The sequence below is a fragment of the Struthio camelus genome, chromosome 6, assembly GCF_040807025.1.
Source record: "Struthio camelus isolate bStrCam1 chromosome 6, bStrCam1.hap1, whole genome shotgun sequence".
NCBI classification, from domain to species: Eukaryota; Metazoa; Chordata; class Aves; order Struthioniformes; family Struthionidae; genus Struthio; species Struthio camelus.
This window is the reverse complement of record NC_090947.1, coordinates 23532942-23559701: the sequence shown is the minus strand read 5'-3', so window position 1 is coordinate 23559701 and position 26760 is coordinate 23532942. Positions and strand designations below refer to the sequence as shown.

Genomic DNA, 26760 nt, shown 5'->3' with positions numbered 1-26760 from the left:
CAAGAGAGGAGAGAAAGACTAGATGTTATCTGTATTTGTGTTGATTGTATGATTCACTGAAAAATGAAAATGGTGCATCTTAGTATATGATACTGTAATAATTTGCATGAATAGGAAACTTAGCATCCTTGGTTCAAAAGTTCTGAAAGTATTTTGCAAATTAAATCTCTTTGACCCAAAGGACGTACAGATGATTTTGGATTGATGAGTTTCAGCAAACTTTGCCGATAGGTTATACAGATGAACTATGCCATTACGAAGACTATTGCTGCTTTAGTGTCATTGTGATGTAGTCAGAAGATCTTTTTTTCTCTCTACCAAAAGTTACCTGCAAAATAGCCTTAGAAGGGCAAAAGGAAAAACCTTTCAAGGATGAGGGGCTGAAGTGGTCCTGCTGTAGACCAGAACTTCTAGCAACTTTAGGTTAACTTTAGGTACGCTGAGCACAGATCTTCATCTACGTGAAAGAGGAGTAAAAGTTATATTTTACAAGCATATCAGTCTCCTTTTAGAACAAATGTGTAGCAAAACATGGCTTCTTGTACAGACTAGAAAGGGAAAAGGAAGTTGGCTTGGACCCTTAGCAGTATAACAGCATATGAAACAGTGTGGTTAAAAAGACCTGTAATAAATATGTGGATATGGTATTTAACCAGCATTAAAATAACTGAGATCTGTGTGTAGCTTTCTAAACAGTCTTTCTCTCTTCCAGAATTTCAGTAGAGGAAAAAAAGGTGTCATTCTTCTTGTATGCCCATATCTTCGCCCTCTTCTGTAGAAAACTTATTTCTCTTCAAAACCTTTAAAAAAAAAACGTTATTAGGTACCAGTACATTTGGAACTAGAAGACTTTGCAGAATCTTACAGCATAAATGATGGTGAGCTAATGGAAAATATACTCTATTGTATATAATAATTACCAATTTTCTTCTCCACCTTTCAGATCAGCTGTTCCACGTGTTGGCCATGCACATGCGCCTCTACAGTATTGACTCGGCGTACAATCCCTGGAGAAAACTAACCCAGCTGATGCAGGATAAAAATTCAGAGCAAGTATTTTAATTTACCAAATACCTGTTTTACCTTGTGAATGAAACATCTTTACAGAGGGATTTTGAGTAACTTTCTACCTTAATTTAAATTCTCTGTGAGGTAGCCTGCAAAACTTAACCTCTGAAAATTACATATCTATATATATTTTTAAAAAATTTCAATTAACTTTCACATAAACTATTCTTGTTTTGATCTAAAGCTTAAATACACCGCCTCGAAACTTCAGTACACGCAGATATCATAGTATTAGATAAGTGGTTTGGTGCAGATGTTCTTGGTATGGATGCTAGCAAAACTTACATCAAGATTAAATCCATAAATAATTTATTGAACACTGGTAAAAGAAGAATAGCTGTTACAGAAATGATATAAGTAGGCCTAATACATGTGAGAAATAATTCCAATTTATGCTAGAATATTTCATTGTCCTTGTATTTTTAAACATGCTATTTTCCTGAATTTGCTTTTGTAGCATTAACAGTGTACAGCTGTACAAGGATTAGCAAGGAAATGACTCATGTATCTCCGTTTTGCAAGGTCTCATCTTCCTACTTTTCTCAAGACCCTTCATTTTTCAGATTCTACCTTGACAGGGGTCATATCACTACCTTCTCTCTTGCCTAAAACCAGATGATTATTTTTTGAATTTTTTCCCCTAGTGGGTAGCTAACAGTGTAGGAAGAAAACAGTCTTTTTTTTTTTTCCTCTTGGTACCTTGAGCACATGCTTCATAGCTAAGCTCTCCTCTTTGTAGCTGGAAATCCTGTTGAAGATTCCGTCGTTCAAGTGCCAATCCAGCTACATAATCATCAGTGTGTTTCTAGGAGCCTAAGGATGAAAGGATTGAAATCTAGAATTATTTGATCTACCATGATCATAATCTGCAAATTAGGAAAAATTAGTGAAATCTTTGTGCTTGCTTCAAGTTTGAGATTTTGCCAGGTCTTTGCCATCAACACGAGATTGGAGCCAGATCTTTGCCATCAACGCGAGATTATTGCAATAATTAGATTAGATTAACAGATTAGTTTATAAATTATTAGCAGAACAAAATGTCAAGAATTTTGTAACCTGAAAACCTTCTTTATTTATCATGTGTTCAGACCTCTTCAGGAGGACATGAGCAATGCAGCTTTCAAATGCTGGTTGATGCTGTATCTTTATGTGATTCTGCCCTGACCTAGAACAAGCCAAATAACAAGCCAGTAGAACAAGCCAAATAAATTTCAAGTGTAATTGACTGAGAGTTATACTAAGCGAAATTAAGATCACATTGATGGGTTGTTGACAGTTAGAAATGGTTGTGGGACTGATGTTGCACTTCTCATTTTGGATATTTGTAAAGATCTTACTGGGTTTGGAAGCGGCTGTTAAAAAAGGTGCTCCTTTTTCTGCACGTCTTGCTAGGCGCAGCAACTTTTTCTTGCCATTGCAGACTTGATGGAATTAACCATGCATTTGTCACATTGATGTTTGATTGTTGCAAGTGAGATTTGATTAGGCTATGTTTTGGACCACTTGGAGACTAACGGAACTGCAGAATGTAACAGCCTGCTTTGCAAGAGGCATTGCATGCTGGGAATGCGTTTGAGCAGTCCTGTTTTCTACACTGGTTTTCAGCAGATTTCTTGGTAGAGCTGTAGCTGTTGATTTTGCACTATAAAAAGTCCTAAATGGTTTGGGAAGCTATACGTGAGGTACCATTTGTCATGCCATGAGATATTGTTACTGTTGAGATGGAGAGATGCAATCAAGCTGGAATTTTTTCCTTAGTAGTAAGAGGACCGAATTGCTCGTGTCTTGGGATGCTTTTCTTGCCTTAATCTGCAAGACCCCAAATTCATTAACCTTCTGACTCTGTTCTGCATCTGTTTTTTCAATTCTCTAAATTTTCAGATAGAAAACTTGCAGAGAAGGAGGAATATTCATGGACAGTTGGGGCCATAATGTTTTTTAATGTGTACAAATGGCATAAGATGGATTTCCTATAATTATATATTAGAAATTTGAAGAAATAGTTTCACTTGAAGATTGCTTTCACATGATTGGTGCGATAATTGTACACTTTTTAGAGTCAAAGAGCCTTTTGAGGAATCCAGAATAGTATATTTTTCCAGGTACAGGAGAGAACGCTCAGAGTAATGAAAAGGTGATACAGTGCTGTAAACTGAAGAAGATTAAGAGGTTGGAGGAGAAATACCACTGGAGGTTTAGGATGTGAATTGCACTCTGACATTCTGAGACTAGCCAAACAGTGTAAATCATCATCCCGAACCGTATATGAGACTCTCATTAAAGGCGGTAGAAATGAATGTCGGTGGGAGAAAAAGATCTGTATGACCTGGCTGTATTATTGTGACTCCAGACAGTGCAACACCAGCAAAGTCACAGTAGCTAAATATCTTTAAACCGAACATTGTTAATTTACTTACTTGTTGCTTGTAAACTTCACATAAAACCTCCGTTGTCAAGGAGAAGAGTATTCTTTATCCAAGATCTTTGACTTCCTTTAAAAATAAGGAAGAAACTTCTCACCAACATGCTCAATTTTTCTGTTTTGTTTTTACTTAGTATTGCAGTTGAAAGCAGTTTTCTAAAGAGATTATTGCATCATTATTTATTTTTCTTTTTTAAGCTTTGAACATTATCTACGTAACACTTGTGTCCACACGTTAGGTTTTTATCCTTATTTAATTGTCGTCACTTTATTTAAATACATTCATATTTAGAATTAAAATTACCCTGATACAGAGCTCACAATTTCTAGCTTGGTTTTCCTCAATCCATCTCTCACTATTCCACAGAATTACTCTGGTGAACCTCCCAAAGTCCCTATTCTGTCCAGCATCTTCCTCCATAACTGTACCTAGATCATTCTGCAGTTGAAAATAACTGCTAAAGATAGGAGTCGTGCAATGACTCCCAGGTAAAGTAGAAATAAGGAAATTTTGAGCAAGAAGATACCCTATCAAAAAAGACTTAAATAATGTGAATTATTTGAAGGAAGAAAAGAAAAAGGTAGAGCTAAATATGATGAACTGTGGAACTCTTGAGAATAAATAAAGTTAGTACTGGGTGTTTTACACCAGGATATAGTGGATTCTTTCTTGTATGCAAGTTTTTTTTTTTTTAGTCAAATTTAATATACACTTGGTTCCACAGGCTGTGGTTAAGCAAATTGTTCTGCTAGGGACAAATCTGGTCTCAGTGGTGGTCAAATAAACAATTATTGTAGTGTAAGTGGGGAATCATCACTTCTGGCAGGGGACAGAAAAGGAGCAGCTGGAGGCAATAGTTACTAGACCCAGATGTGACTGGAATGGAATAGAAGACACCTCTTGTTCCAAATTAAAACAGAACTTGCCATCCGTCTGCATCCTTTGCCAAAGAAGTAATTCCCAGGTAACCTCTCAGGAGGAGGATGCTGAATGCAGAGGCAGAGTTGCTAAGCTGTCATATCATCTGATAGACAGCTCTGGTATTGGCACAGAAAGCAGTGCAGCCCAGTTACCTTGGAGTGGAGGAGAGGTCAGTCCCACAGAGAAAATTAAGCATTGCATTTTTATTTTGGCATGTGTTTATATTGCATTGTATGTACTCTAGCCCCCTCCCCCCTTTTTTTTTAAATGGAAATATAAATAAAATACATTTGATTCCTTTTATATTCCTTCAGTCCCATCTGAAATTGTACTAGCTTTCTTTTTATTTGCTGCTTATGTGGCACAATCTTTTGGAAAGTCAGATTTATCAAGCTTTCACATATGCACTGGGGATTACAGGGTGGGTAATTTCCATACCCTAAACACACTTTATAAATTCAGTTTCAGTATCATAATGAAGAAGTTGCTTAGGCTCTTAACAAATGACAGAGGAGTTTTTAAGTGCTTAATGTGCTACAGTACTTGATGTAAACTGAAGCAGCTTATCTAAAACCTTGACATTTCATATAGCTTTACTTCTCCAATTCATATGGAATGAATAAATTAGACAAATAGTTCACCTGCTCCTGCATTTGAAAAATGAGCACATTTATTTGTGATGTTGCCAGTCAATCATTGTGTATGTAAGAACATTTGCTAATTTTGTCAGAATTGATATTTGACCTAACTGTTAAATCACTGTTAAATGTTATTAATTAGTGTTGATACCCTTTTGAGAAAGCTGTTCAAGTAAATGCAAACGAAAGGAGTTAATATGCATTTTTATCCTAACTTTCTTCCAAGTTAATTTTTTCCCCAAATTTGTATATGAATAAAAAAAAAAATTAAGGTGAGAAGTAATTTGAGAGGTTTGTCCATGGCTTTAAAGTCATTATATAATGAGGGTTATTTGATGTCACTATAAAAATCTGTGTCATAGATCGTGAAATAAAACTAGCCATAAATAAAAGTAGAATTAGAGAAACTTGGTGATAATAACAACCTCATTGCCTGTATCATTTTGAAAATGAGTTTTGGGAGTGGGTTAGAAATTTTTACCCCCTCCTTGTCATTTTTAGAATTTAATATACTGATTTTTAGAATACTTGTTGGCTTGCTTGCTTGTTTGTTTTTAGGAAGCGCATATATGCTTGTGTGCATGTGTGTATGTCAGTGTTTTAGAACAGTCATTTTATGGTGTGACCAATGGTAGCAGTAGGCATTATGGGAAGCATTTCTTCCGTAGCTGTTTGAGATTTGTTAACTCAAAAAGACCAAATGACTCCCAGCAGTGCCTTTTTGTAGAGATGAATCTGAGTTTTCATGAAATCAGTAACTATTTAGGAGCTGCCCTCCAAAAGTAGCATCCTATTTATGTGCCCCAGAAGACTGGATCCTCCGGAGCTATTAGAAGGCACTAAGGATCCCCTCGAGGCATCCACGGTGCACCTCACGTGGATTACCTTTTCTCGTTGCGCGGTATACAGGAAGGAGCTCAGTGTGCCTGCTGAATGTGATAGATGGCACCAAGGAGAGTTGGTGCCTTCTTACACAGGCATCAGCTAAGGTGATGAAGTAGCCAGTGCCAGCCGAGGTGGAGCAGAGGAAGAGATTGGTGCTTGTGGAAGAGAGACAGTAATTGGATCCAGCAGGAGTTCGGCAGTCCTGCTCTGAAAGGGTAGAGGTGAGGCAGAGAAGTGCTGCGATTTCTTGTCCTTCTGTTGCTTTCCTGGATCTGATTCTACTTGTACAGAAACTGGGGCATTTGCTCCAGGGCTTAAAAAACCCTCTTCATTGGGACTTGCTAGGGTCTGTGGTGTCTCGCAGTGCAGCCAAAAGGAAGAGGGTGAGACTGTTCTTTTGGGGGTTGATCTTAATAAAGATTTTTATTTTAATACAGGTATCTAACATCCTCATCAGTTATGGTTTACTTGCAAGACAGTTAAGATTGCTGGAAAAAAGCATGAAACTAACCTTGAAAATGTAGCAGGGGGATATATTTTGATTTCTCAGATGTTTCTTACAGAGAAAGGCCCAGTGAAGTGAAAAGTGGTAGAGGCCTATAGCTGTCCTGAGCAAGGGAAGTTCCCACCACAAGAGGGAATGCTATTTTCGAAGCAGTTTCTGACAGTGGAGGAAAAAAATGAAAAAGGATAAGGAACAATAGGAGAAACTTTCAGGAGAAAATTCCTTTCCAGAAGGAAAAAAAGCAATTCAAGCACATGAGAATTGGAAGGAGCTCAGAAGTGGGTGATAGATATTTTCTTTTCGACATTTGCATCTGTTTGTTACTACTCTGAGAAGCTGTTGAGGACTCTGTTTTCCATGGGAGATTCAGTTATGCTAGGGCATCACAATGTGGCTTTTGCAGTAGTAGTAATAGAGAGTATATAGAGAGTAATAGAGAGTAATATGCTAAAAACAAAAGCCTCCTTCCCTGTTACTCCCATGGCGTTCAAGAGCCAACCAACTAGCGCCTCCCCTGTGATGGCAGAAGAGATGGATGTAAGATGGGCTCAGTTTCTGAATGTCAGGTTCAGAAGTGATGTCTTTGCAGCCTGTTCCCATACTATGGGGAGTGGGAATAAGAATCCAAACAGCACTTTCTTCTGTGCATGTCCCAGAAGGGGAGAGGTGACCATGGAGGATGCATAGGGCACTGTACCACCCGCTTCTGCTTGAGGTCCCCTTCGCGCTTCCGCATCAGTTAGAGGGGAGAGCTCGTCTTGCAATTTTGTTTTTTGCAATTTTAACTCAGCTGTTGAAACTTGTAAAGTGCGTCCTACAGGATATTGTTGATATTACACCAAGCTGGAGAAATACTACCTCCTATCTGCTAACATACTCTTCTTTTAAGTGTACAACTGTGAGGTAAAGTTTTGTCATCGAATAAATCTGAATAATTTAAAAGTTTGCAGCATCTCTTCATGTGCATGTTCTCTGTCCTTCTAGCCATGTGTCTATTTGTTTTGTTTTTTGTTTTTAAAGAAATTGTGTAAGATTGCATATTCCCACCTATGATGACTGTTTGAGTCTTCCTTCCCTTACCCGAAGGAAGGAAATTCCTTTCTGAAGATCTCAGTGTTTTTCAGTAGGAGTAATCCCTCTAATATTATTGTAATTTGAGGATTCATTGCTGTAATAGCATGGTGTACTTGTGAAATGCCACACTTGGAGAAGCTAATTAAATTTCTGTGTTACTATGCAGTATATTTTGTTATTTTAGAACACAATACTGAATGTTAATTGAGTCTGTAAGTAGAAATAAGTAGTTCAGGCAGTTCTGGAAAGTTTTAAATTTTAGTAATTAGAATCGGGTACCCAAATGGTAACTTCTTCATGAGTTATTACAATCCATTAGTAACATTAAGTGATTTTAAAAACAAGACCCATGAGAGATTTGTCGAGTATTTGGCTTCTGGAAGGCTGATATCAAATGTAATACTGTTTAAAATACAATGCAAAATAAAATACGAAAATGGAAAATGGGTTTTAGTGTCAAAAGTGATTTTCTTTGGGCTTTTTTTCCAGGCTGATAAGTGAAGAATTGCCAGAAGTTCCTGTACTTTACAGAGATGTCTCATCCCTTTTGCTTATCCAGATTTTAACCATGCCTCAACCATTGCACAAGGGTATGTTACAAAAATATATATCCTTAGATGATTATTCATATGAACATGCGTTCATGATGGTTTCCAGAACAACAAATCCTAGCTTATCTACTGTGGAGTCTCAAATAATGTTTCTGCCTTATCTACAGAAAGTGGCACTGAACAGAAATTTTTGTTGCGGTTTGACAGGTTTATCTGTGTCCCCTGTCTTCTCACCTCATCGGTCAGCCTCTTCAGTGAAGATACTAGAGCAGAGCAAAAACTATTATGTCCTTTTACTGAAGGAGAAGTGCCCTTTGTTTGACCTTCATCTCTTAGCTCAGAGGGGCAGCTCAATACTTCAAGTTGAACTGAGTGCCTAAGGGTGAAAGATTGTAATTTAGTTTGAATTTAAGAGTTTAAATTGTAGTAGTCTTGTATAGTAGGAGGTAACATATAAAGACAATAACTGCTGTAATGCAGCAGCTGCAACAGAGATAGCATATAGTGAAATTTGGAATAAATATTTAATAGACATTTATGAACTATATTTTTCATTACTAAAGTCAGAAATATTTTAAAACAGATGTTATGTTATGTGATCTGGTGTGATTATCTCTAGCTACACCTTCATTTAAAAAAAAAAGGGGGGGGAAGCAAACAAACAATCTTTACAATTTCACTAACAAAGAACAGAGTATCTGCAGTGGGGTCTGTGTGGCAATTTTGATATCTATTGAGTTTTGTTAATTTTTAGATAGGTAAGTAGGGGGACCGTTATGCTTTTGGTGCATATGCCTGACTTGTAGTAAGTGTAGTAGAAACTTTTTTCCAATGAAGAGGTGTTCAGTCCTAACTACTGAATGCTCAAATACAGTTCAAGTCAGTTTGTAAGCATGTTTACTTTGTGGGTTAGATTTTTTGATTCAACGTACATGTTTATGTATTAAATATACCCAGTAAATTATTAAAACATGAAAACAGTGAGAGAATAGCCTATTTTTGGAATAGGAAAGAAACATATGTTTTTTACTGCAATGTTATAATAATTTAACTTTTATCGGGTAATCTTACTAAGAGGAGGGTAATTTAATGAGGCTAGCTTCTTCTGAAATACGTGGATAGGAGTGGTGAAGCCAAAGTGTAAACAAATCGTCTTTTTATAAGTAAGCATTTAAAAATACTGTTTATGAAAGTATACCTTTATACTAGGAAAAACAATATTCAATTAATAGTAACGTTAGAGAGAATTCTGTAAAATACTGCATGTCAGCTGCATGTTTTACTTAGTAAAAGTCTTAATTCTTTTACTTTCATTTAGTATATGTTGGAACTGAAAGGGAAAAGGCAAGTGGCAGGAAGACGACAACTGTAACTACTTCAAACCTATGAAGCATTAAATTGGAAATAAATTGCCATTCATCTTTCTACTTTTTGCTTCATCAAATTGGTTAGGCAGAATAAAAAAAGGTTTTCATAATTCTCTGTCCTGAAGTGTAGAAGTTCAGAAAAGCAGGCGATAACAAGTTTGTTGAGAACCTTGTAGTGGCTGGGGAGGAGACAAACCGGAGTGTCACCAGCCCTAATCTTGGTGCCGAGCTGAGGCATAAAACGGTAAACTGGCTTGTCTAGGGTCACGTGGCAGGTCGGTGATAGGGGTGAACAAAATCCACGTCAGACCCTGCTGCTTCCTGAACTTTCTCTGTCACTTTGGAGTGATTGCAGTTGTGGACTGGTTGGATGCTGGTATTCAGGCACAAGGGCTGATGCCTGCACGCTCTGACAGTTGATTTCTGACAGTACATTCCTTTAACATTAGACTTAATTACCCTGCAGAAGAAGTGGTGTTGCAGTATGGTGCAGAATCCCCTGGTAGTGGTATTAGAACAGTAATAATGAACAGAGGATCTGATTTCTGTGCTATTTTAGGATGGACACCATGCTCTCATGGTGCTGGTCTTGCAATGTCATTTACTGGGTGTGCTGACATTATTTAGAGGTACCAGATTTGTATAATTATAGCAAACTAAGACTGTTCAAGTATTAAATCTCCTTTTTGTTTGTACTCGAAATCCTTTCTGTTTACACAATGTTTCTTTTTAAAAAACATGAGCCCTCTGTAAGGAGGACCCAAATTTCCTCTCTTGTCCTTCAGCTGTAGCACTGGGAATTGCATTAACTACCCTATTAACTGTTGATGGGTGTTGGTATTTTTTTTTTTTTTTCAATCCAACATCAATTAAGGCAATATGAGTGCCATTAGATTCTTCAGCCTCTTCGTTTGAAGAAGAAAATTGATCTGAACCCATCACAAAGAAAGAGCGCTACAAATTAAATGTTTTATTAGAGGAAAAACTTTTGTGGTAGAGGTCAGAGCGTTTGCAAACATTAGTCGCATCAATTTATAAAAGAAGGGAATGAAGACGATAGGGTGTATCTCCTGTGTAACGTGACCAGCAAAATAATCACTGTTTTCAAGATACTAAATCAATTTGTGAATTTTTAAAATGTTTGATCGACATGAGAACATGGGCGCAGAGCTTTTGTAGGCCTCACGTGCTCAGCGTTTTGAATTTACGAAAGATTACATATAATCTGTGGAGGCATTTATGGTTTAAATCTGTGTCAGTTGTGATGCGCAGGATGGACAGTTCATGGTGATGTGAATTGGGACTGTAATAAATGAGGACTTAATTTGTAGGACCTCTGTCTCCTTTATTACAGAAGTAAGAACTAGCGTTGTGTATGAAGCAAGGCAGTGGAGAGACAGAGACGATGGCTATGCTGTTAACACAGCTTGTTCTGTCCCTGTGAAATGGTTTCTCCCTCCTCCCCGCCCTTCTGCAGCACAGTTCCTATAGGCCGAACAAGTTGTTTAATTCAAATCAGCCATTCTTTATTGTTGCCGTTCTTTGCAAGTGTTTAATTTTCTCAGTGCCTGACCTGGGACCCCTGTGGTCAGATTTGCAGAAGCAGAGAGTCCTCGTAGCAGCCAGTGATTCCACGCTTTGAGCAGAAACAATAGCGTACTGTTGCAAAGTATTTTAAAAACCGGAGTGAACCGGGGTGACCCTGTGTCTGGTAGAGGCATGGACCTAGTAGTCAGCTGGGCAGCAGTGACGGGAGAGGGTGCGCGGTGGCGCGGGCGCGAGGAGCGCCGCCCAGGAGCGGGCGTTCGCAGGGCGCCTGCACAGCGGCCCCGCGTTGCGCCAACTTGCGCTCTTATGCTGCTTTCGCGAGGCGGTGGTTCGTGAGCGGCGGGCTTGCTCCAGCACAAAAGCTGCTTTTGAGAGTTTAGCTCAGTTTCTGCGTACTGTGGGAAAATGTTTCTTCTTTGGTGCATGATACTGAAATCCAGCCCCTTTTTGCGACTCCGTTAAGGCCCAGACGCTGAAGAGTCTGACCTGGATGTTCTGATGCAACTTCTTACGGAGGTTCAATGATACGCAACAAAAATGTAGCAGGCAGCACTGAGGCAAACACTAACATTTTTCTTTCATGATTGGGTAAGGATCTTGACTAAATACAGAATGAATGTAATCAATTTAGATATATCCAGTTTCAGTGTGGAAGCTGAAATATTTATCTGTGTCCTGAGACGTCTGTATACCTTGCATGGATTATCTGAAGTTCAGGGCTGACTCGCTTTGTTCTGAAGTTTGTTTACAAGTAGCTGAGATTTAGATCAAGGAAAATATCTTTAAAGGTTATTTATACAAAGATGCCCTTTCCAATCTACTGAAAAAGGCTTGTCACTTTGCGTTTGTTTGATTTGTGAATTTTTCCTGCAGTTGTTGCCTGCCAGCGTATACCATCTCATTTAGTATTTAAATTAAAAGATATATGTTGTTAGTAATACACTTATTCTCCTTTGTATTTCTTGCCCTAATTTTAAAATAAGGCTCCAGCGGCATTTTCTGTATAAAAAATTAAGGGGGTTTAATCGTATAATAGGATGTTGTCAAGTAATTTGGGTTGTTGTTTTGTTTAAAAAAAAAAATAAAAATAAAAATAAGAATAGGACCATAAAAGCATTTCTTGATATTGTTCAAAAATAAGTATAAAAAACACTGCTTTAACCTCTATCTTGATTATAATGACCTGGTCATAATAATATAACTTTTAGACTGTCGGAATAATATCAGATTTGTCTATTTGGGTACAAACACTTAAGTCCTAGTAAAACTGCATTTAGTGCAGAATGCCATCTGCAGCAGCAGGGACAGACATCCTTGAAAACATCTCACTGGTTTGCTCCACAGCATACGACTGTGCTAGTAATATCCAGAGTCATTAAATGAGAAAGGAGGCCGCTATGAAACACACGCCGTCCGCCTCTCCGCCCTCATGCTCAGTGGAAAAAGGCGAATAAAATAGCTCTTTGCAGTAGGCAAGAATATAACTGCTTTAACATGGTGAATACCTGAAGTTGCCATTTGTTTTGCATTTTACAAATTGGAGATACCACATAATAATCAAATAATAATTGAGTCCTCTGACTAGTGGTTTTTAGTCTGTCTCTCGAGGGATGTTTTGAGATTGTGAGATGCTTGTTTTCAAAGCCTGGGCTCTCATTACACAAAACGCTGCCTCTGAGCGGCTGCTTTGATATTTTCCTAAAAAACTAGATGAAGTTTGCTTGTGCGAAAGTCGGGCTGCTTAGGGGTGGCCCAGATAGAAGACATCTCTCCTGGGTTAGCTGTGGGAGGGTGCATTTTTTGCCAATTCTGTATTCTTCAAAAACAGTGTGTAATTCAGTGTCATTTGTGGGTTGTGTACACATAAGTAAATGTAACAATTTATTTTTTAAAACGTAAGATACACTAGACAAAGTTTTTGCTGAATTAATGAGTAGTAATAAGGTGGGGATAGAGATGAGGAATTAAATTTAACAAAAATCAAATTTCTTAAAATGTAATAATTTTAGAGTGTGCCAAGATGCACCGTGTTGAGTGCTGTATAACAACCTCGGCATAATGAAATGAGAATGAGAAGATGAAATGGACTATGGTGAACTGGTGAATGTTGACCACTAATTAATTTTGCTGCTTAAGTGCAAAAAAAAAAAAAAAAAAAAGTCGTAAATTCTAAAAAGCAAATTTGATTTTTAAAAAGCATTCTGTTCCTACTGATATGAATACTTTTGATATAACCTCTGTCTTTGTAATATCACTTTAGAGAAAAATATCTTAGTCTCCACTAAGATCTACTTCTCCACACTTCCAGTTGTTAGATGAAGGCTCTTCCCTCACCCTGTCGTAATCACACGCTGTATTCCAGGACAGTTGGCAAACATAGCTTTCCTGGGGGGGCTTTTAAACGCAGGAAGGCCTAGAATTATCAAGGGAAAAATTAGAGGAGGAGGAGGGCAGCATTTGACATACACATGTCACTCTTCCCTCTTTCCAGGTCCTCCTTGACGACTTTGCTGGTCTTTTTAGGGTCTGCCTCAGAGACTCATGGCTGGAGTACTGCGAGCATGCCTCCATGCTGCCAGCCTGCAGTCCTTGGTTTAGTCCTTGGTTACGTACAGTTTGGAGCATTTTTGTTGTGCGTCTAAATCTTTAAAAACAAAACATAAAAGACACAAATGAATGTTTTAAATTATATTAATGAAGATGTTATACATGCCTATGGCATTCTGATTTTTAACTTGTATACCAGAAATGTCTAGTCAGTACAATCTTCATAGCTGTTTGTGTATACAAATATATATAGTTGGAAAGGAACAAAAGTACATGTAAAGATGAGTATTTCATCTCTAATGACCATTAATAAAGTATTTTGTGGGAAATTTGGGTGAATTGTTTTCTACAAAAGTGCCCTTCTTCAAACAATCTCATTTATATAGCTAATGTTTAGTAAGTAAAACAACAAAATATAAACTTTAAATTTCAGCAATTTACAGTATCTGAAGAGGTAAAGCCAAAAGTGTGAGGCTGTTGCAACTGATCCGTTTGGGCAACTTTGCCAGTTGTTTGTTGACAGTTTGCTGCACCAAAGTTCTTGGAGCCCTGCACGAGCTCAGGGCCCGTATAAAACAGACACTCTCCAAAAGAAGTTGCGGTTAGGTGGGAGGTTGGGGAGACAAGTGACATTCGTAGTAGACGTGTGTGCGGTCTCTCTTGTCAGCGTGCTCTTTGACTCCGTGCGATGTTTTCTGAAAAGGGGGAGCGGAGCGGAGCGGCTGCAAGCGCCCACAGAATTCTGCAGAAGCCACGGCTGCCTTCTGCGTGGAGCTTGTCCCGTGAGAGCGTGGGACTGTTAAAATTGTTGTTTCTCACTTTTTACCTGAGTCACTACTTATGCCTGCAGAAAAAATGATGGAGTTGACTGTTTTTCATTCGTGCTTTCCCAGTGTAAAACTGATCTTAGTGCTCGTACCTGCTACTGATGGAGACAGAGCTCGGTACTTGAGTTCATTTCTAGCTAGGATTGCAGATTGTAGCTTAGGCTGAAGAGGCAATTTGTACAACTCGGTGAGTGGCTGTAGTTGCATCTGTGGATCCCAGTCCCTGAGCGTTTTACAGAAAGCTTGTCCCCTGTTATTCCCCAGGAGAACTCCGAGTTGCTAAGGAAATAGAGGTTCTAGCAGAGGAAGAAGGTAGGGCCTAGAGATCTGACGGGATCAGATTTTCCTTCTGGAGAAATGTGGTGAAGAAAATTGTAACTACCTGCTGTAGTCTGGGGTGGGTGAAGTATAGCAGTGTTCATTGTCACGTTTAACGTTAGCTGCTTACAAAGGCAGTACAGAAATGTACGTTTTTAATTACATAGTTACAAGTGATCATTTAGATGTTTATTGTATGCAGTGACAGTAAAAAGTGTCAAAATCTTGTGTTTCTGTCTGCATTGATCTGTAAACGTTTGTTAAGTAAAAAAGCACTTTTTAGCTCACAAATTTAATTTCTGTAGCGGGCTATGTTGGTTTAGAGCCCTGTGGTGGTCTTTGATACTGAGTATAGGAAAGGAGAAGCAAGGAGGTCTTTTTCTCTTACCTCCTTTTCATTTCCATGTACAAAGCTCATTCAAATCCTCTAGAAGGAAAGGAGGAGTTTAACCAATTTTTATGAGGTGTTTATGTAAACTAAAATTGTTTTGTTTGACTTCCAAATTTGAACAGACCTTTTAAAAGCCTCATTTTTCTATCGATTATTTTAGGTATGTGTTATAGTCAGAACTGTGCTTGAGGAATGGTGGAGGTGGTGATGGAAATTTCTTTGATATACATAGATTTTTAAAAACAGGATTATTTGGGATGGAAAATACCCTCTAATGTAATAGGACAAAGAGGGACTTCAAAGAATCACCACATTCACCTTTTTTCCAATTTTAGGAAGTCTTATTTTGCCTCTGTTGCTAGCTTGCACCAAGAGATTTCAGAGCCTTTCTCATGCAACCTGTATGCAGGAAATAACAATCCTTTAAATATTATGGAAAATTCTTTTAAAAAAAAAAAAAGAAAGAAAGAAAAAAGAGAGAGATCTTTTAAAAGAGTATATGTTCTTAAATGACATTCTAACTCCTACACCCTAGGCCTGTATCAAATGAGGGTCAGTGATGAGGTACTCACTAAAGAATGATTTGCAGCAAGTCCTATATGACTGCATCCGTATCTGGAAGTGGAGGGATAGAAACTGAAGCATGCTATATGTCCTTCTTGCTGTGATTTCTTTGGGAGCTCAACAACTTTTCCAGGATTTGTATGAACCTGGCTTAACCCAGATGGTTTAATCATGACCAGAAGACGTGGTGGGATGGGCCTTTGCTCGCATCTGCAGCGCTCAGTTGTAGCTATCAGTAGTCAGTAGCTTAAATTGATCTAACCTTTGGAAAAAACAGAATTTTGTAATGTCACTAAGTCCATAGGAGGAAGTCCCTGCGGATCACGGTTAACATGAGCATGTGGAGCAGTAGAAGAATCGTTGTCCTGTACTTGTTCAGTTCTCTGGCTGCTGTATCGTTTCTTTTTGAAAGCCAGTAAATATATTTGAGTTGTTTTGCATGTTTTGAATTTTCATACTTCTTGCATAGAATTTGCTTTTCATTTGAGAAACATTGTTTTTTATAACTAGAGACTCTGTAATTAGTATATTTGCTAAAAATATTAAGTGTTTAAAAAATGACTTTATTTTGCAGAACACTTTACCTGCATTATAAAGGTGCTGTTCACTTTATTGTATACTCAAGCCTTGGCAGCACTTTCTGTTAAATGCAGTGCTGAAGACAGAATGACATGGAAAGAATCAGGAGCTCTGAAAAAGGTAGGTTAATTTATTAAAACATTTTGTGAAATTACGGTTATACGTTTCTAGAAGGAATGTAACATGTACTTCTGCTTTACATATAATTATATGCCTCTGCTTCACAAAAATCCTGGGTTTTTTTCTGCGTGTGCAGCTTGTTTGCAGATTTTCATACAGAACGGAGACGATGTCTCTCTAGTTTCAGTCTGAGTTAGTTGCAGTAGTATAGAGAAAATGCAGCATTCCTTGCTGTCTTATTGAAGCCCTCCATGGGCTGGTCTGATGCCATCCCTTCAGGAAAGGCAGGCAAGCTCCCTGGTGGAAGAGTACTTACTCTTTTTCTTATTTGTACGTGCTGTTCATGGCTGGCTGTACACGTTCCTCTCAAACTGTAGTCTAGAGCACTCGGGATGAAGAGGCAGAGAAGGAATTTAGGAAATTTGTAGAGTAGGCAGGTAAGTATTTCCCTATCATTTCCTTTCCTTTTGATAGCATTCACAAGTAAAGTGAAGGCGTGTTTTGCTGTGTCAGCTCAGCTGATTGAACGCCAATTCCTACTGAAAGAGGCAGTTCCCTTAGCCAGGCCACACATTCCCACCTGCTTTCCTGCACTTGGCACTGCCACTCATTTGATCCTTCAGGTAGTTTTCTGCTCCATGAATTGATTCTCCGGCAGGTCAGATTAGTGCCAGTGCAAGATTGGAAAGGATGGAAGTGTTTGGGCCAGGAAAGGAAATGAGACCAGGAATACCCATTAGCCAACAGCTGAGCATTACGTTATATTGGCTGTAATATGAAACGCATGCTGAGAAACGTGACCTGCTTTTCACATATAAATCAGATACGGCACACTGCTCTGTCACTACTCCAAGGTATTAAGGATAAATTATCTGCTGGCCTAACTGCTCCTGCCCAAGAGTTTTTTTTTTTGTTGTTATTATTATGTTTACTGGACTTGCATTAAGTGTTTGAAATCAAAGGGCAGTAGGATGAATGCTGCATTTTGTTAGTTCCCTCCCTTTCCCTCAGTATATTGTCATATTATTAAAATTTCGAGGCCGTGTACTTGAGACTGCTGTTGGCAAGGTTTTCTTTTCCATTTATCTGTCTACTTAAGTGGGTCACAACCCCACCACAAGCACAGAGAGGCTTTGTGAGAGTCCTGGGCTTGAGTTTGCCCTTGCCCAGATGTCTTGCTGGTTCCTCTCCATCCTCCTCCTCTTCCTCCTTCTGCATAATGTTCCTGCCCGGAACAGAGCTGTGTGCGAGATCTGTGAGCACCAAAAGCTGGCCAGCAGTAATCACACAACTCCCTGCTCCTCTCTCCCAGCTCCTTCTCCTCCCCTATCAGCTGCCACTTCCCCACCGCTGTCTAGAAGCAGACATGAGCTTAGAAATAGTCCTCAGATGAGTTCTTTTGCTTTGCGTGTCATAAGAGAAGCTGTTTTAAGTTTACAAATCGAATATTTTTCTTTAAAGTTTCTTGAGGCCCACATGGTTTTAAATGTATGGCTTCAGCCTGGCTTTCTCTTCTGTGCTGATAACATTGACACCTTGATCCTGGAATCGCTACACAGATCACACCTGGTTAAACTTCTCTCCCTGGATAACGCCGAGTGAATCTCCTTCAGTTTGATATTCAGACACTAACCTTGAGCCAAGAGTCTTCCCTCTGTTGATGTCAAAATATCGAGCAACGTTAAGAGTTTAATATCTCAGCAGGGCTAAGAAGTGGCTATTCTACTTCTGATTCCCAGCTTCACTCTGTTATCTCTGCAAGGTGCCTTATGGTGTCATAAGCAGCACGTTTTAAGTGCCTGTGGAGTAAACTTCCAGGAATAATGTTGACAAAAGTTTATCCTAACTGCCGATTTAGAGAGGTGTTGCCTTCTGGTCCTGCAGACTATGAGCATAAATAGCAAGTCTGCCTTCCCGGGGCTGAAAGGTGAGGATTCCGTTCAAGATAAACGATTATAATTGGTGTCAAAATACACTAAAGAAACGAATTTTTGAATTATACACATTGTTCTATACTGAAATGTTTATATATTTTATCTTACGTAGTTGCTTTGGAATTTTTTTTTTGAAGAATCCTGATGATACTGTTTTCTCTCACTGTTTATTATGTTGATATTATACTAACAGAGCTCAAAACTTGTATCCAGTAATGTTTTCCCTGAGTTTATGACTCTAAAAAATATTTATGAAAATACTGCTTTTTTATTTGTGATGGCTTTCTATAATTGTTGCCTTTAAACATAAATGCTATGGCACAGAGCTGCGTGGTTAATTATTCTTTCCACTATAGAATTTTTTCCCATCTGTAGTAAATATTGTCCTTTCCAAATACAGCTTTCCATTTTCTGATAGACTCATTTTAACTTAACAATAGATTGGCAAGTCTTTTGTAACTCATTCTGGTCGGTACATTTTAGAAAATTACTTTTTTTTAATTAGTTATATTAGAATTCACATTTTATTGGAACACAATAAAGTGATTATTCCTAACTTTAAGCGTTTTTATACTCCCACAAAAAACATCGGAAATGCAACATTATAAAAACATCTTTTAATAACAATTTAAAACATATGTAGTTGAAGATAAGTGACAATTCACGTTTCACTGCATGAGCTAAAAGCATTATTTTTCTGTAGAATTACTATTATTATTTTTATTATTTTTTACATCATCTGTCTCTAAAAGTCAAAGTTTGTGATTGTTTAAAAGGAAATGTACTTCATCATTGTTATTTTTACATAAACTTTTTCTCCTTTTTGTGACTAGTGCATTTAGAATTTCTTTCTGTCTTATTTGCAGAATACATCCAGTGGAGAAAAATCTTGGGAAGTGTTGCTGGGCCATGTAGTTAGTGAGCTGTCTAAGGGGAAGATATACGAAGAAGGAGAGACTGAAGAATTAACAGTGGTACTAGCAAATCTCTTGAGAATTTATCCAACATGTCCCCTTTCTGTCTCTCATGTATGTTTTTCAGCCTAGATTTTGTAAGGGATTTTCTCTGATCTTGCTAAAGACTGCAGTACAAGTCTGTTTTCTAGATCAAAGCACAACCCTTTGGGACAGTTTGCCTGTGCAAATCTTTCTCTTACCAGTATCATATATGGACAGTTCTGTGTTGAGAAAGTTATTTACAGAAATTTTTTATAGTTGTATTTTTTTTAATCATATGTATAAAAGAACTGTCAGAAATTTAAAAATCTGAATATTTAAGTAGAGAAGACATCTGTTTGCAAAGCAAACAGAGTTCTTTCAGATTATTACTGCAATGTACCTTTGGAATATACAGTGTTTGATGCACTGTGTTTTATAATACATTAAATAACATTTTGGTTAATGTTGGAATTTCTTACATAGGAGACAATTTATCCAGGATAGAATTTAGTAAGTGCTTTTTTCCTGTTGCAGGTGAATCCTGATTCTGTAGAGTGTTATCTGCAGCAGTTCTGCTTACCTTTCCTCAGGATCACCAGCCTTCTTCAACACCATCTTTTTGGAGGAGATTTACCCAGTTGCCAGGTACAGACTGGGAGGGGCACACTCCAATCATTCCATTTAAAAACTTGAGATCAAAAACTGGAAGGGGAGTTAAGTGTGTGGGGTTGTTTTTTTGTTTTTTTTTTTTCATGGCACGTATTTTCTCTCCTAAGGCTATCCTTAGCTGTGTTTTACAGCATTCCTCTACTCAATTGTGTCTCTTCAGTTAATTTGTTTTCAGGGCAGTTTCCCTGAAAAATGGTACCACACACTTTGAATTCAGCAAATACATGCTTGCTTTATCAGGTCATAGCTAGTTGTCTGCCTGTCTCACAAAATGCCAACGTAGGTTTTAAAACTTACCCTGCGTTTGCAGAGATGACATAATTTCCACACAGATTGGACTTCAGTCCTGAGTTTGCTTAGTGTCTATTAATATTTGGGCTTTATTCTCAGAGACACTGCATCAGCAGACAATTATGCCTAAGTTCCATGACATTTTAAGCTGATTTAAGTTGATGCTGCTGCAGTCCAGCTCACCTACCTCCTTGCATCAAAATTGGCGCGTCTGTACCATAGCTATGAGTCAGTTTGCGCAACTCAGCAGGAAGCTAAGAAGGATTTGTTTTTTTTATCTACTTATTTATTTATTTATTCAGTGCGGTTTTCTGCTATTTTGAGAGTCCAGCTTGAGATGCTTTGGAAAAACAGAAGCTTTTCTGTGTCCGCGAACGTGCTTTAACATCATTTTGCTAGGACATCTGTGGTGGTGTTATCAGAATAGATACATTTTTTAAATAAAAGATATTAAGAATTCCAAGCATAGGAATTAATCTAAAACTCTCTGGTTTCATATCTAAAAGGAAGATGAAGAATTTACAGTTCTTGCAAGCTGCCTGGGTCTCCTGCCATCTTTTCAGTCATCCCATCAGTTCACCAGTGCCTCTTGCCTCGATTGGCCAGTGCCAGCGTTTGACATGATATCACAGTGGTGCTCAGAATTGGCTTCCTTTGCAGATAGACATCCAGATCAAGTAAAGGTACGTAACAAAGTTGCTCCCTCCAAAACAGTACTAATATGGAAGCACCTATTTATTGCTTGTTTCACTGTGCACATACACTGTTGTTTAACATGAGGATCTGAAAACCTGACTTGTAAATTAAAAACAATCAGAAACGTTAGGGCATGTGGATTGGACTGCTTAAAACAGGAACAAGAACGCATAGTTTTCAATATGGTGGCTGAGGAGAGAAAATCACAATGCTATCCTTAAACAGTGGTAAGTGTATCCATATCTTCGGCACCTGAAGCCTGCTTAAGGGCACATAATAAAAAGTTAATCTTTCAAGAAAATATTTCTCATAAGTTTGCCCTGATTATTAGATGTTATTGATATTTTTGAGTATATTCAGTTGCAATACTAAATAAGATCAATAGGATAAAAGCCGTTTAATATTTCACTTATAACAGATGTTCCATCTTCTCTGAAGGTTAAAGAAAACATACACTACCACCAAGACTTGAATCAGTGCCATTCAAATTGAACTCAATTTCAGTAATCAATTAATCAATTTGAGTAAACAGTTTGAGTATCAATTGTGTAATGGAAAGATCAAGACTACTGCATTGTTTTTATGAAGATGCATTTCAATAATTGAAGTCCTCCTATCTCCTAAGTTCATTGAGTCAAAAAGGCAGGCTAGATGCATTCCTGCATCTGCAGCATAATTTGCATCTGCCTTTGCATGTTTTGCAGGTGTATATTAGGCTATTGCACATGAAAATTTGAATATTCAGGTTAATCTCAAAATACTGTTGCTGAAAATGCTAGCAACTGCATAGGCATTTGAGAGAGATGGCAGTGAAACCGATTGTGGTGTTTTCCTGATGGAAAAGGAACAGGCACAATAGCATAACTGAAAAGGAAAGCTGCCCAACTGCAGCTTTATTTTGTTTCCAAGTTAGGTTTTAAGATCTTACACCCTTAAAATATTCTAAAATTTTATGCATGGTGAGAAAGATCCCGTTTGACTCCTGTGCACACTGATTATAAAACGTCCCTGTGAAAAAAGCTAGTACTCATTTTGCATCCTTTCCAAAAGATGCGGTGTGACCCTGTCGGCAGCCTTAGGGGAAGACTCTTCCTGAGAAACAGTCAGGGTGAGGTCCTACTGCAGAGCAACTGGCTTCGCAAGCAGCCCAATCTGTGTTGTTCAGCCAGGTGCAGAGTCTGAATTTATGAAATACAGAAGAACTGAGGGATTTTAAAGTGCATGTTTTCTTTCTTATTTTCTTTTCCTAGTTCTGACTAAGTGGATGTGCAAAACTGATGTATTTTTGTTATCTTCTTTGTAGGCTTTGCTTATCCAGGAGCCTAAGTGGGACTTGCCACGCCTCCTTCAGTTGCCTGAGAATTATAATACTATTTTTCAGTATTATCACAGAAAGACTTGCACTGTTTGTACCAAGGTCCCTAAAGATCCTGCTGTTTGTCTAGTTTGTGGTACTTTTGTATGCTTGAAAGGACTATGCTGCAAACAACAGAGTTACTGTGAATGTGTACTGGTAAGAGAGAGTGAATTCCAATTCTGTAATAATCAGTTCTCAAACTGGTGGACAGTTTTTTTAACTCCATTGTTCGATTTTGATGATTTTCTTTCTAAAACATGCTTATATAATATTTAGTGCTCATTTCTGACACATGGGCCTAGCCTGGATCCCTGAGAGCAGTTTTACTAATCTTTTTTTAGCCCATGGCCTACTTTATTTGTTTGAAAAACTCCAGAAACCATTGTGAGTAATGTTGGCACGTGACTTTCATTTATAACCAAAGAAAGTTTCTCTATGTTCTAAATGTTTCTATATTAATTTTCTTCTGATTTGTTTCCTTGCTTTCTGCATACATAAGAATATGATTTTTTTTTTTCTTTTATGGATTACTTTCTGATACCCAGGGATCTACCAGTGGTCTATGGAACATACTTAGAGAAGCATCATTTTAAAGCTTTTGGCTTTAATTCAGCAGCAAATTTTTCTAATCAGCATGTGTTCAGATGCTTTCAGGAGTAATCTTTTTCGCTCCTCAGTTGGACAGCATCTAGTATAATTTTCCTGACTCTGATGAAGGTTTTCTTTAAGAGCTGTTCTCTTTCCCACCAAATATATTGAACAGTTTGTAGAAGGCTAGTTGTTGTCTACATTGCAAGTGCACAACTTTTGTAACATGCTAGAACTATGTGGGCTTCAGTACATTGTGAGGGGATTTTGTTGAGGGAGATACTTACCATGGGGACACAAAAACCAAAACCAAAGAAATTTCAGGGGGCTCTTGGACCTTTCTGAAATTGTCTGAACTCACATTTCTGTCTCTCAATGCTAATATAGTGGGGGAGACAAGGGGGGGCAAAATTTAAAATAGAATTAACAGTTAACATTTAAGGTGTTAGCTTCATGAAAACATGAAGTTACAAGAAAAGAAGAACTAAAGTCATAGTGTATTACATTTGATTTTAATCTGTGGGGTTATAGCCTCCTATTGTAATAAATCTGTATATAAAGAGCACAGTTTTAATTGCCAAAATGAGTCGATGAGTTAATACAGATCACGTCATTCATAATGAATTCATAATAATGAATGACATATTGTTTTAAGCAGGATACTAGATTTGTAAAACCGTAGACTAGATCTGTGAACATGGATAGAGAAAGCAAATGTTTAGCAATACAGTCCATTGTAGATGAGGAAATGAGAAGTTTTCTGAATACGGAGAAGTATTCTTACCATTGATGGAGAAAATTTGCTCACACCATACAGCTTGCTATCAATAACAAATAAAAAAATATTGTAGGGAATACTTTTGCTCATTTTTCTCAAGTAACTCTTTTTACTGGCTAATGGATATCTTCCCTTTTTTTTGAGCATGGAATCACTTTTGTATGCAAAAGTTAGGGCAGCACAAGACATGGGTCTCTTGTGTGTTTGGGGAATTTTGGGGCAGGTTATACTTTGTCAAACTGTTCCTTAGTAAATAACATGAGTTTGTTATTTCAAGCAAAACTAATTACAATTTTAAAAATCCCTTTTTTATAAAGTTGACGGACACTAATGGGATCTTTGTACTCTTCCATTCCTTCATCCTGTAATATTACAGCATTCTCAAAACTGTGGAGCTGGGACAGGAATATTTCTTTTGATTAATGCATCTGTAATCATCATCATACGAGGCCATCGTTTCTGCCTTTGGGGCTCTGTTTATCTGGATGCACATGGTGAAGAAGACCGAGATCTTAGGTAATGTTTTAGTTACAAGCATGTTTCAGTGTTGGTGCCCTGTGTAGATCTACTTTGTATAATACAATACACGCGGTAACAAGATAGCAAACTCTACCTTCCTCCAAGCGAAAAATCTTCATGTCGTGCAGGTTAGACTGATTTGGAGGAAATTTTTTCCTAGGCCCAAAGATGGTGCAATCAGGAACATGGAGTAAGACGTACTAGGCACCCAACAAAGTTCCCAGTATTGCCATTCCCAGTGGTGATCATTCTGAATGTTGCAGAGCCTGACATCTCCCAGATGTTGTTATTTGGCCCTTAATGGTAATGCAGTTGGTTTCCGGTGTGGGGAAGGAGAATAGCTCCCAAGCTACATGGGCCTGAATGAACAACAGATGCTTTCTGGATTCTGCTGCCCATGAGGGAGGAGGGGAAGCCCACAGTAGTTATCTTATTTAAAAACAAAACCCCCCAAACCTTCCCCAACAGTAAAAATGCACACTTCCCCTGGAAAAAAAATATATGAATATCAAGTATTATTGATACTGAAGCAGTTTTTCATTTATTTGGCATATTAACCAGTAGGTGGTTTTGTTTTTGTTTTTTGTCCTGCAGGCGTGGTAAACCTCTCTACATATGCAAGGAAAGATACAAAGTGCTTGAGCAGCAGTGGGTGTCTCATACTTTTGATCATATCAATAAAAGATGGGGGCCTCATTATAATGGCTTGTAAATCATCATCATCTTCACACGATATCATCACTGTTACCATGAATGAATGCATCTTGACTGACAATAGCTTTAAATGAATGGGAGTTTAGCTCTTCTGCTCGGGGTGGAGTGGGGTGCGGGCATAAAAGGGAAATGGAACTCTGTCAACATGTGACATTTTTGTGTAATTAGCTGCTGTTGCTACTAAAATAATGATAAAATAATTTGAAATTAAAACAAATCCTCTAAATGGTGTGAGCAATCTGATTGCACTCAGTAGTCCATTTTTCTTTTGTTTTTTAAAGCCCATTACTGTTAAGAAGCACAAGTTTTACTTACAGTTGTTTAGAGGCTCCAGGGTTAGCTGTCAAGTTTTTATTTTTCTCTGCGTGGAGTTGAGTTTTTAGCAGTTTTTGCTGAAACATTGTATATGTGTACTTCATCTACTAAATATATTGGATAAATATTCTTTGCCTTTTTTGTGTGTTGGTTTGAGATTTTTGCTTGATATGCGTTTGTAATTATACAGGAATTGTAAAGCGGTTGAGAGACTGCATGGTAGCGTTTGGTCTGAAAGTTGAATTTTAAAGAAAATTTCACTTATCATGAGAGGTCTATTGAAATATTTCAAGTGTTACTGAAAACGTATGCATTCTCAGGAATTTCATATTTTTTTTCTCCATAAATAAGTGAAATAGCTGTAAATTAGGTAGCTTATTGCTCTTAATGTTATCCCAAACACACATTCTTTTTTTTTTCTCTTCCAAAATGAGATTTTTCCATATCAATTAAACAAACTGTTAGTGATAACACATACAGAAATTGCTGTATATACAGAATTTGTATGGCACCCAATGTAGCAGATCCCAATTATAAGCATAATAAGCATAAGCCTGCCTGTCATTACAGACCAGATGTATGTTTCAGAATGACTGGATTGGAAATAGGCAGGCTATTCTACAAATGAAATGCAATTTTGTGTCTTTCAGGCGGTTCCTCTATATTATATTTGTTCAGAGTAATCACTGTTCTTTCTGCTTGGTTTCCTAAAAAGAAAAAAGAAAAAAAAAAAGCTCAATAGAGATAGCCTGGGTGAACAACCAATGCATGCGCATCCTCTCTGCAAGAATGCCAAATCAGTTTGTTTAGAGGGCTTAAAAATTCATGAGAGCAGACATGACTGGGCTAAGCCCCACACTGTGTAAGAAGGTAGGAAAGATACAGATAAAATACTGGTATGTAATATATTGCTACTAATGTTTTTCACAGGTGTTGGACATTGGCTATTTCATACAGTACTACCAAGCAGTTCCTGGTAGTTTTGATTTTCATAGCTTGTGTGTAAAATAAAATTTATATGTGTAAAATAAAAACATCTACTGATAAAACCATATAGACAATGAAAACAGGTCCCCAGTGCAAGTCATTATCTAATGAAAAGTGTATAGGGGAAATAAAATGACTGTATAGCAGTCAAGGAGGATGGACAGAAGGAAAAGTAAATCAATATGATGAGTTTTTCTGGATACACAATTCAAAAAAAATTCCACAATAATGGATGCTGGTTTTTATACGTACATATAAATATATATATATATTTCAAAGTATTACAGTACTTCCTGTAAGATTAGAATTACTCTGTTTCACCAACTAAATAGCTTTGTCTTTTCCAAAATATTACTTTTTTGATACTGTATTATAAGTTCTGCCTGTAATATTTTTGCATTGCTCATTATGAATATCAGGCCATTTTGTAAGTGTGGTTGAAGAGCAAAAAGATTCTTTACATCTCCAGCATAACATTGTTACAGGGCTCATGAACTTGAGTAATCTGTAGTTTGAAACTCCAGTGCTATATTTACAAGAGATAATGTATCCAGAGTTTGATTACTGTGTTTTATTTAAAATAGAATGTTCTCTGGTTGTGCATATGGATGTGAAGTAAAACTATTAGCCTTAACTTTAACATTTGGG

At 37.6% G+C, this 26760-nt stretch overlaps 1 protein-coding gene across 8 annotated transcripts in view; it reads left to right on the top strand.

Annotated features, from left to right (window-relative positions):
* Window positions 1-25254, top strand: part of UBR3 (ubiquitin protein ligase E3 component n-recognin 3) — a 119991-nt gene extending 94737 nt beyond the window's left edge. For 7 of the 8 annotated variants that reach the window (XM_068948648.1, XM_068948643.1, XM_068948646.1 and 4 more), the window contains 9 exons: window positions 944-1049; window positions 8004-8104; window positions 16202-16326; window positions 19127-19234; window positions 19733-19843; window positions 20665-20841; window positions 22158-22367; window positions 23954-24093; window positions 24691-25254. In XM_068948648.1, coding sequence (XP_068804749.1) covers window positions 944-1049; window positions 8004-8104; window positions 16202-16326; window positions 19127-19234; window positions 19733-19843; window positions 20665-20841; window positions 22158-22367; window positions 23954-24093; window positions 24691-24808 — 1196 coding nt within the window. In that variant the 3' untranslated portion in view covers window positions 24809-25254. The remainder of the gene's footprint in view (window positions 1-943; window positions 1050-8003; window positions 8105-16201; window positions 16327-19126; window positions 19235-19732; window positions 19844-20664; window positions 20842-22157; window positions 22368-23953; window positions 24094-24690) is intronic. The other variant, XM_068948645.1, reaches the window with a different exon arrangement.
* The last annotated feature ends 1506 nt before the right edge of the window (window positions 25255-26760 follow it).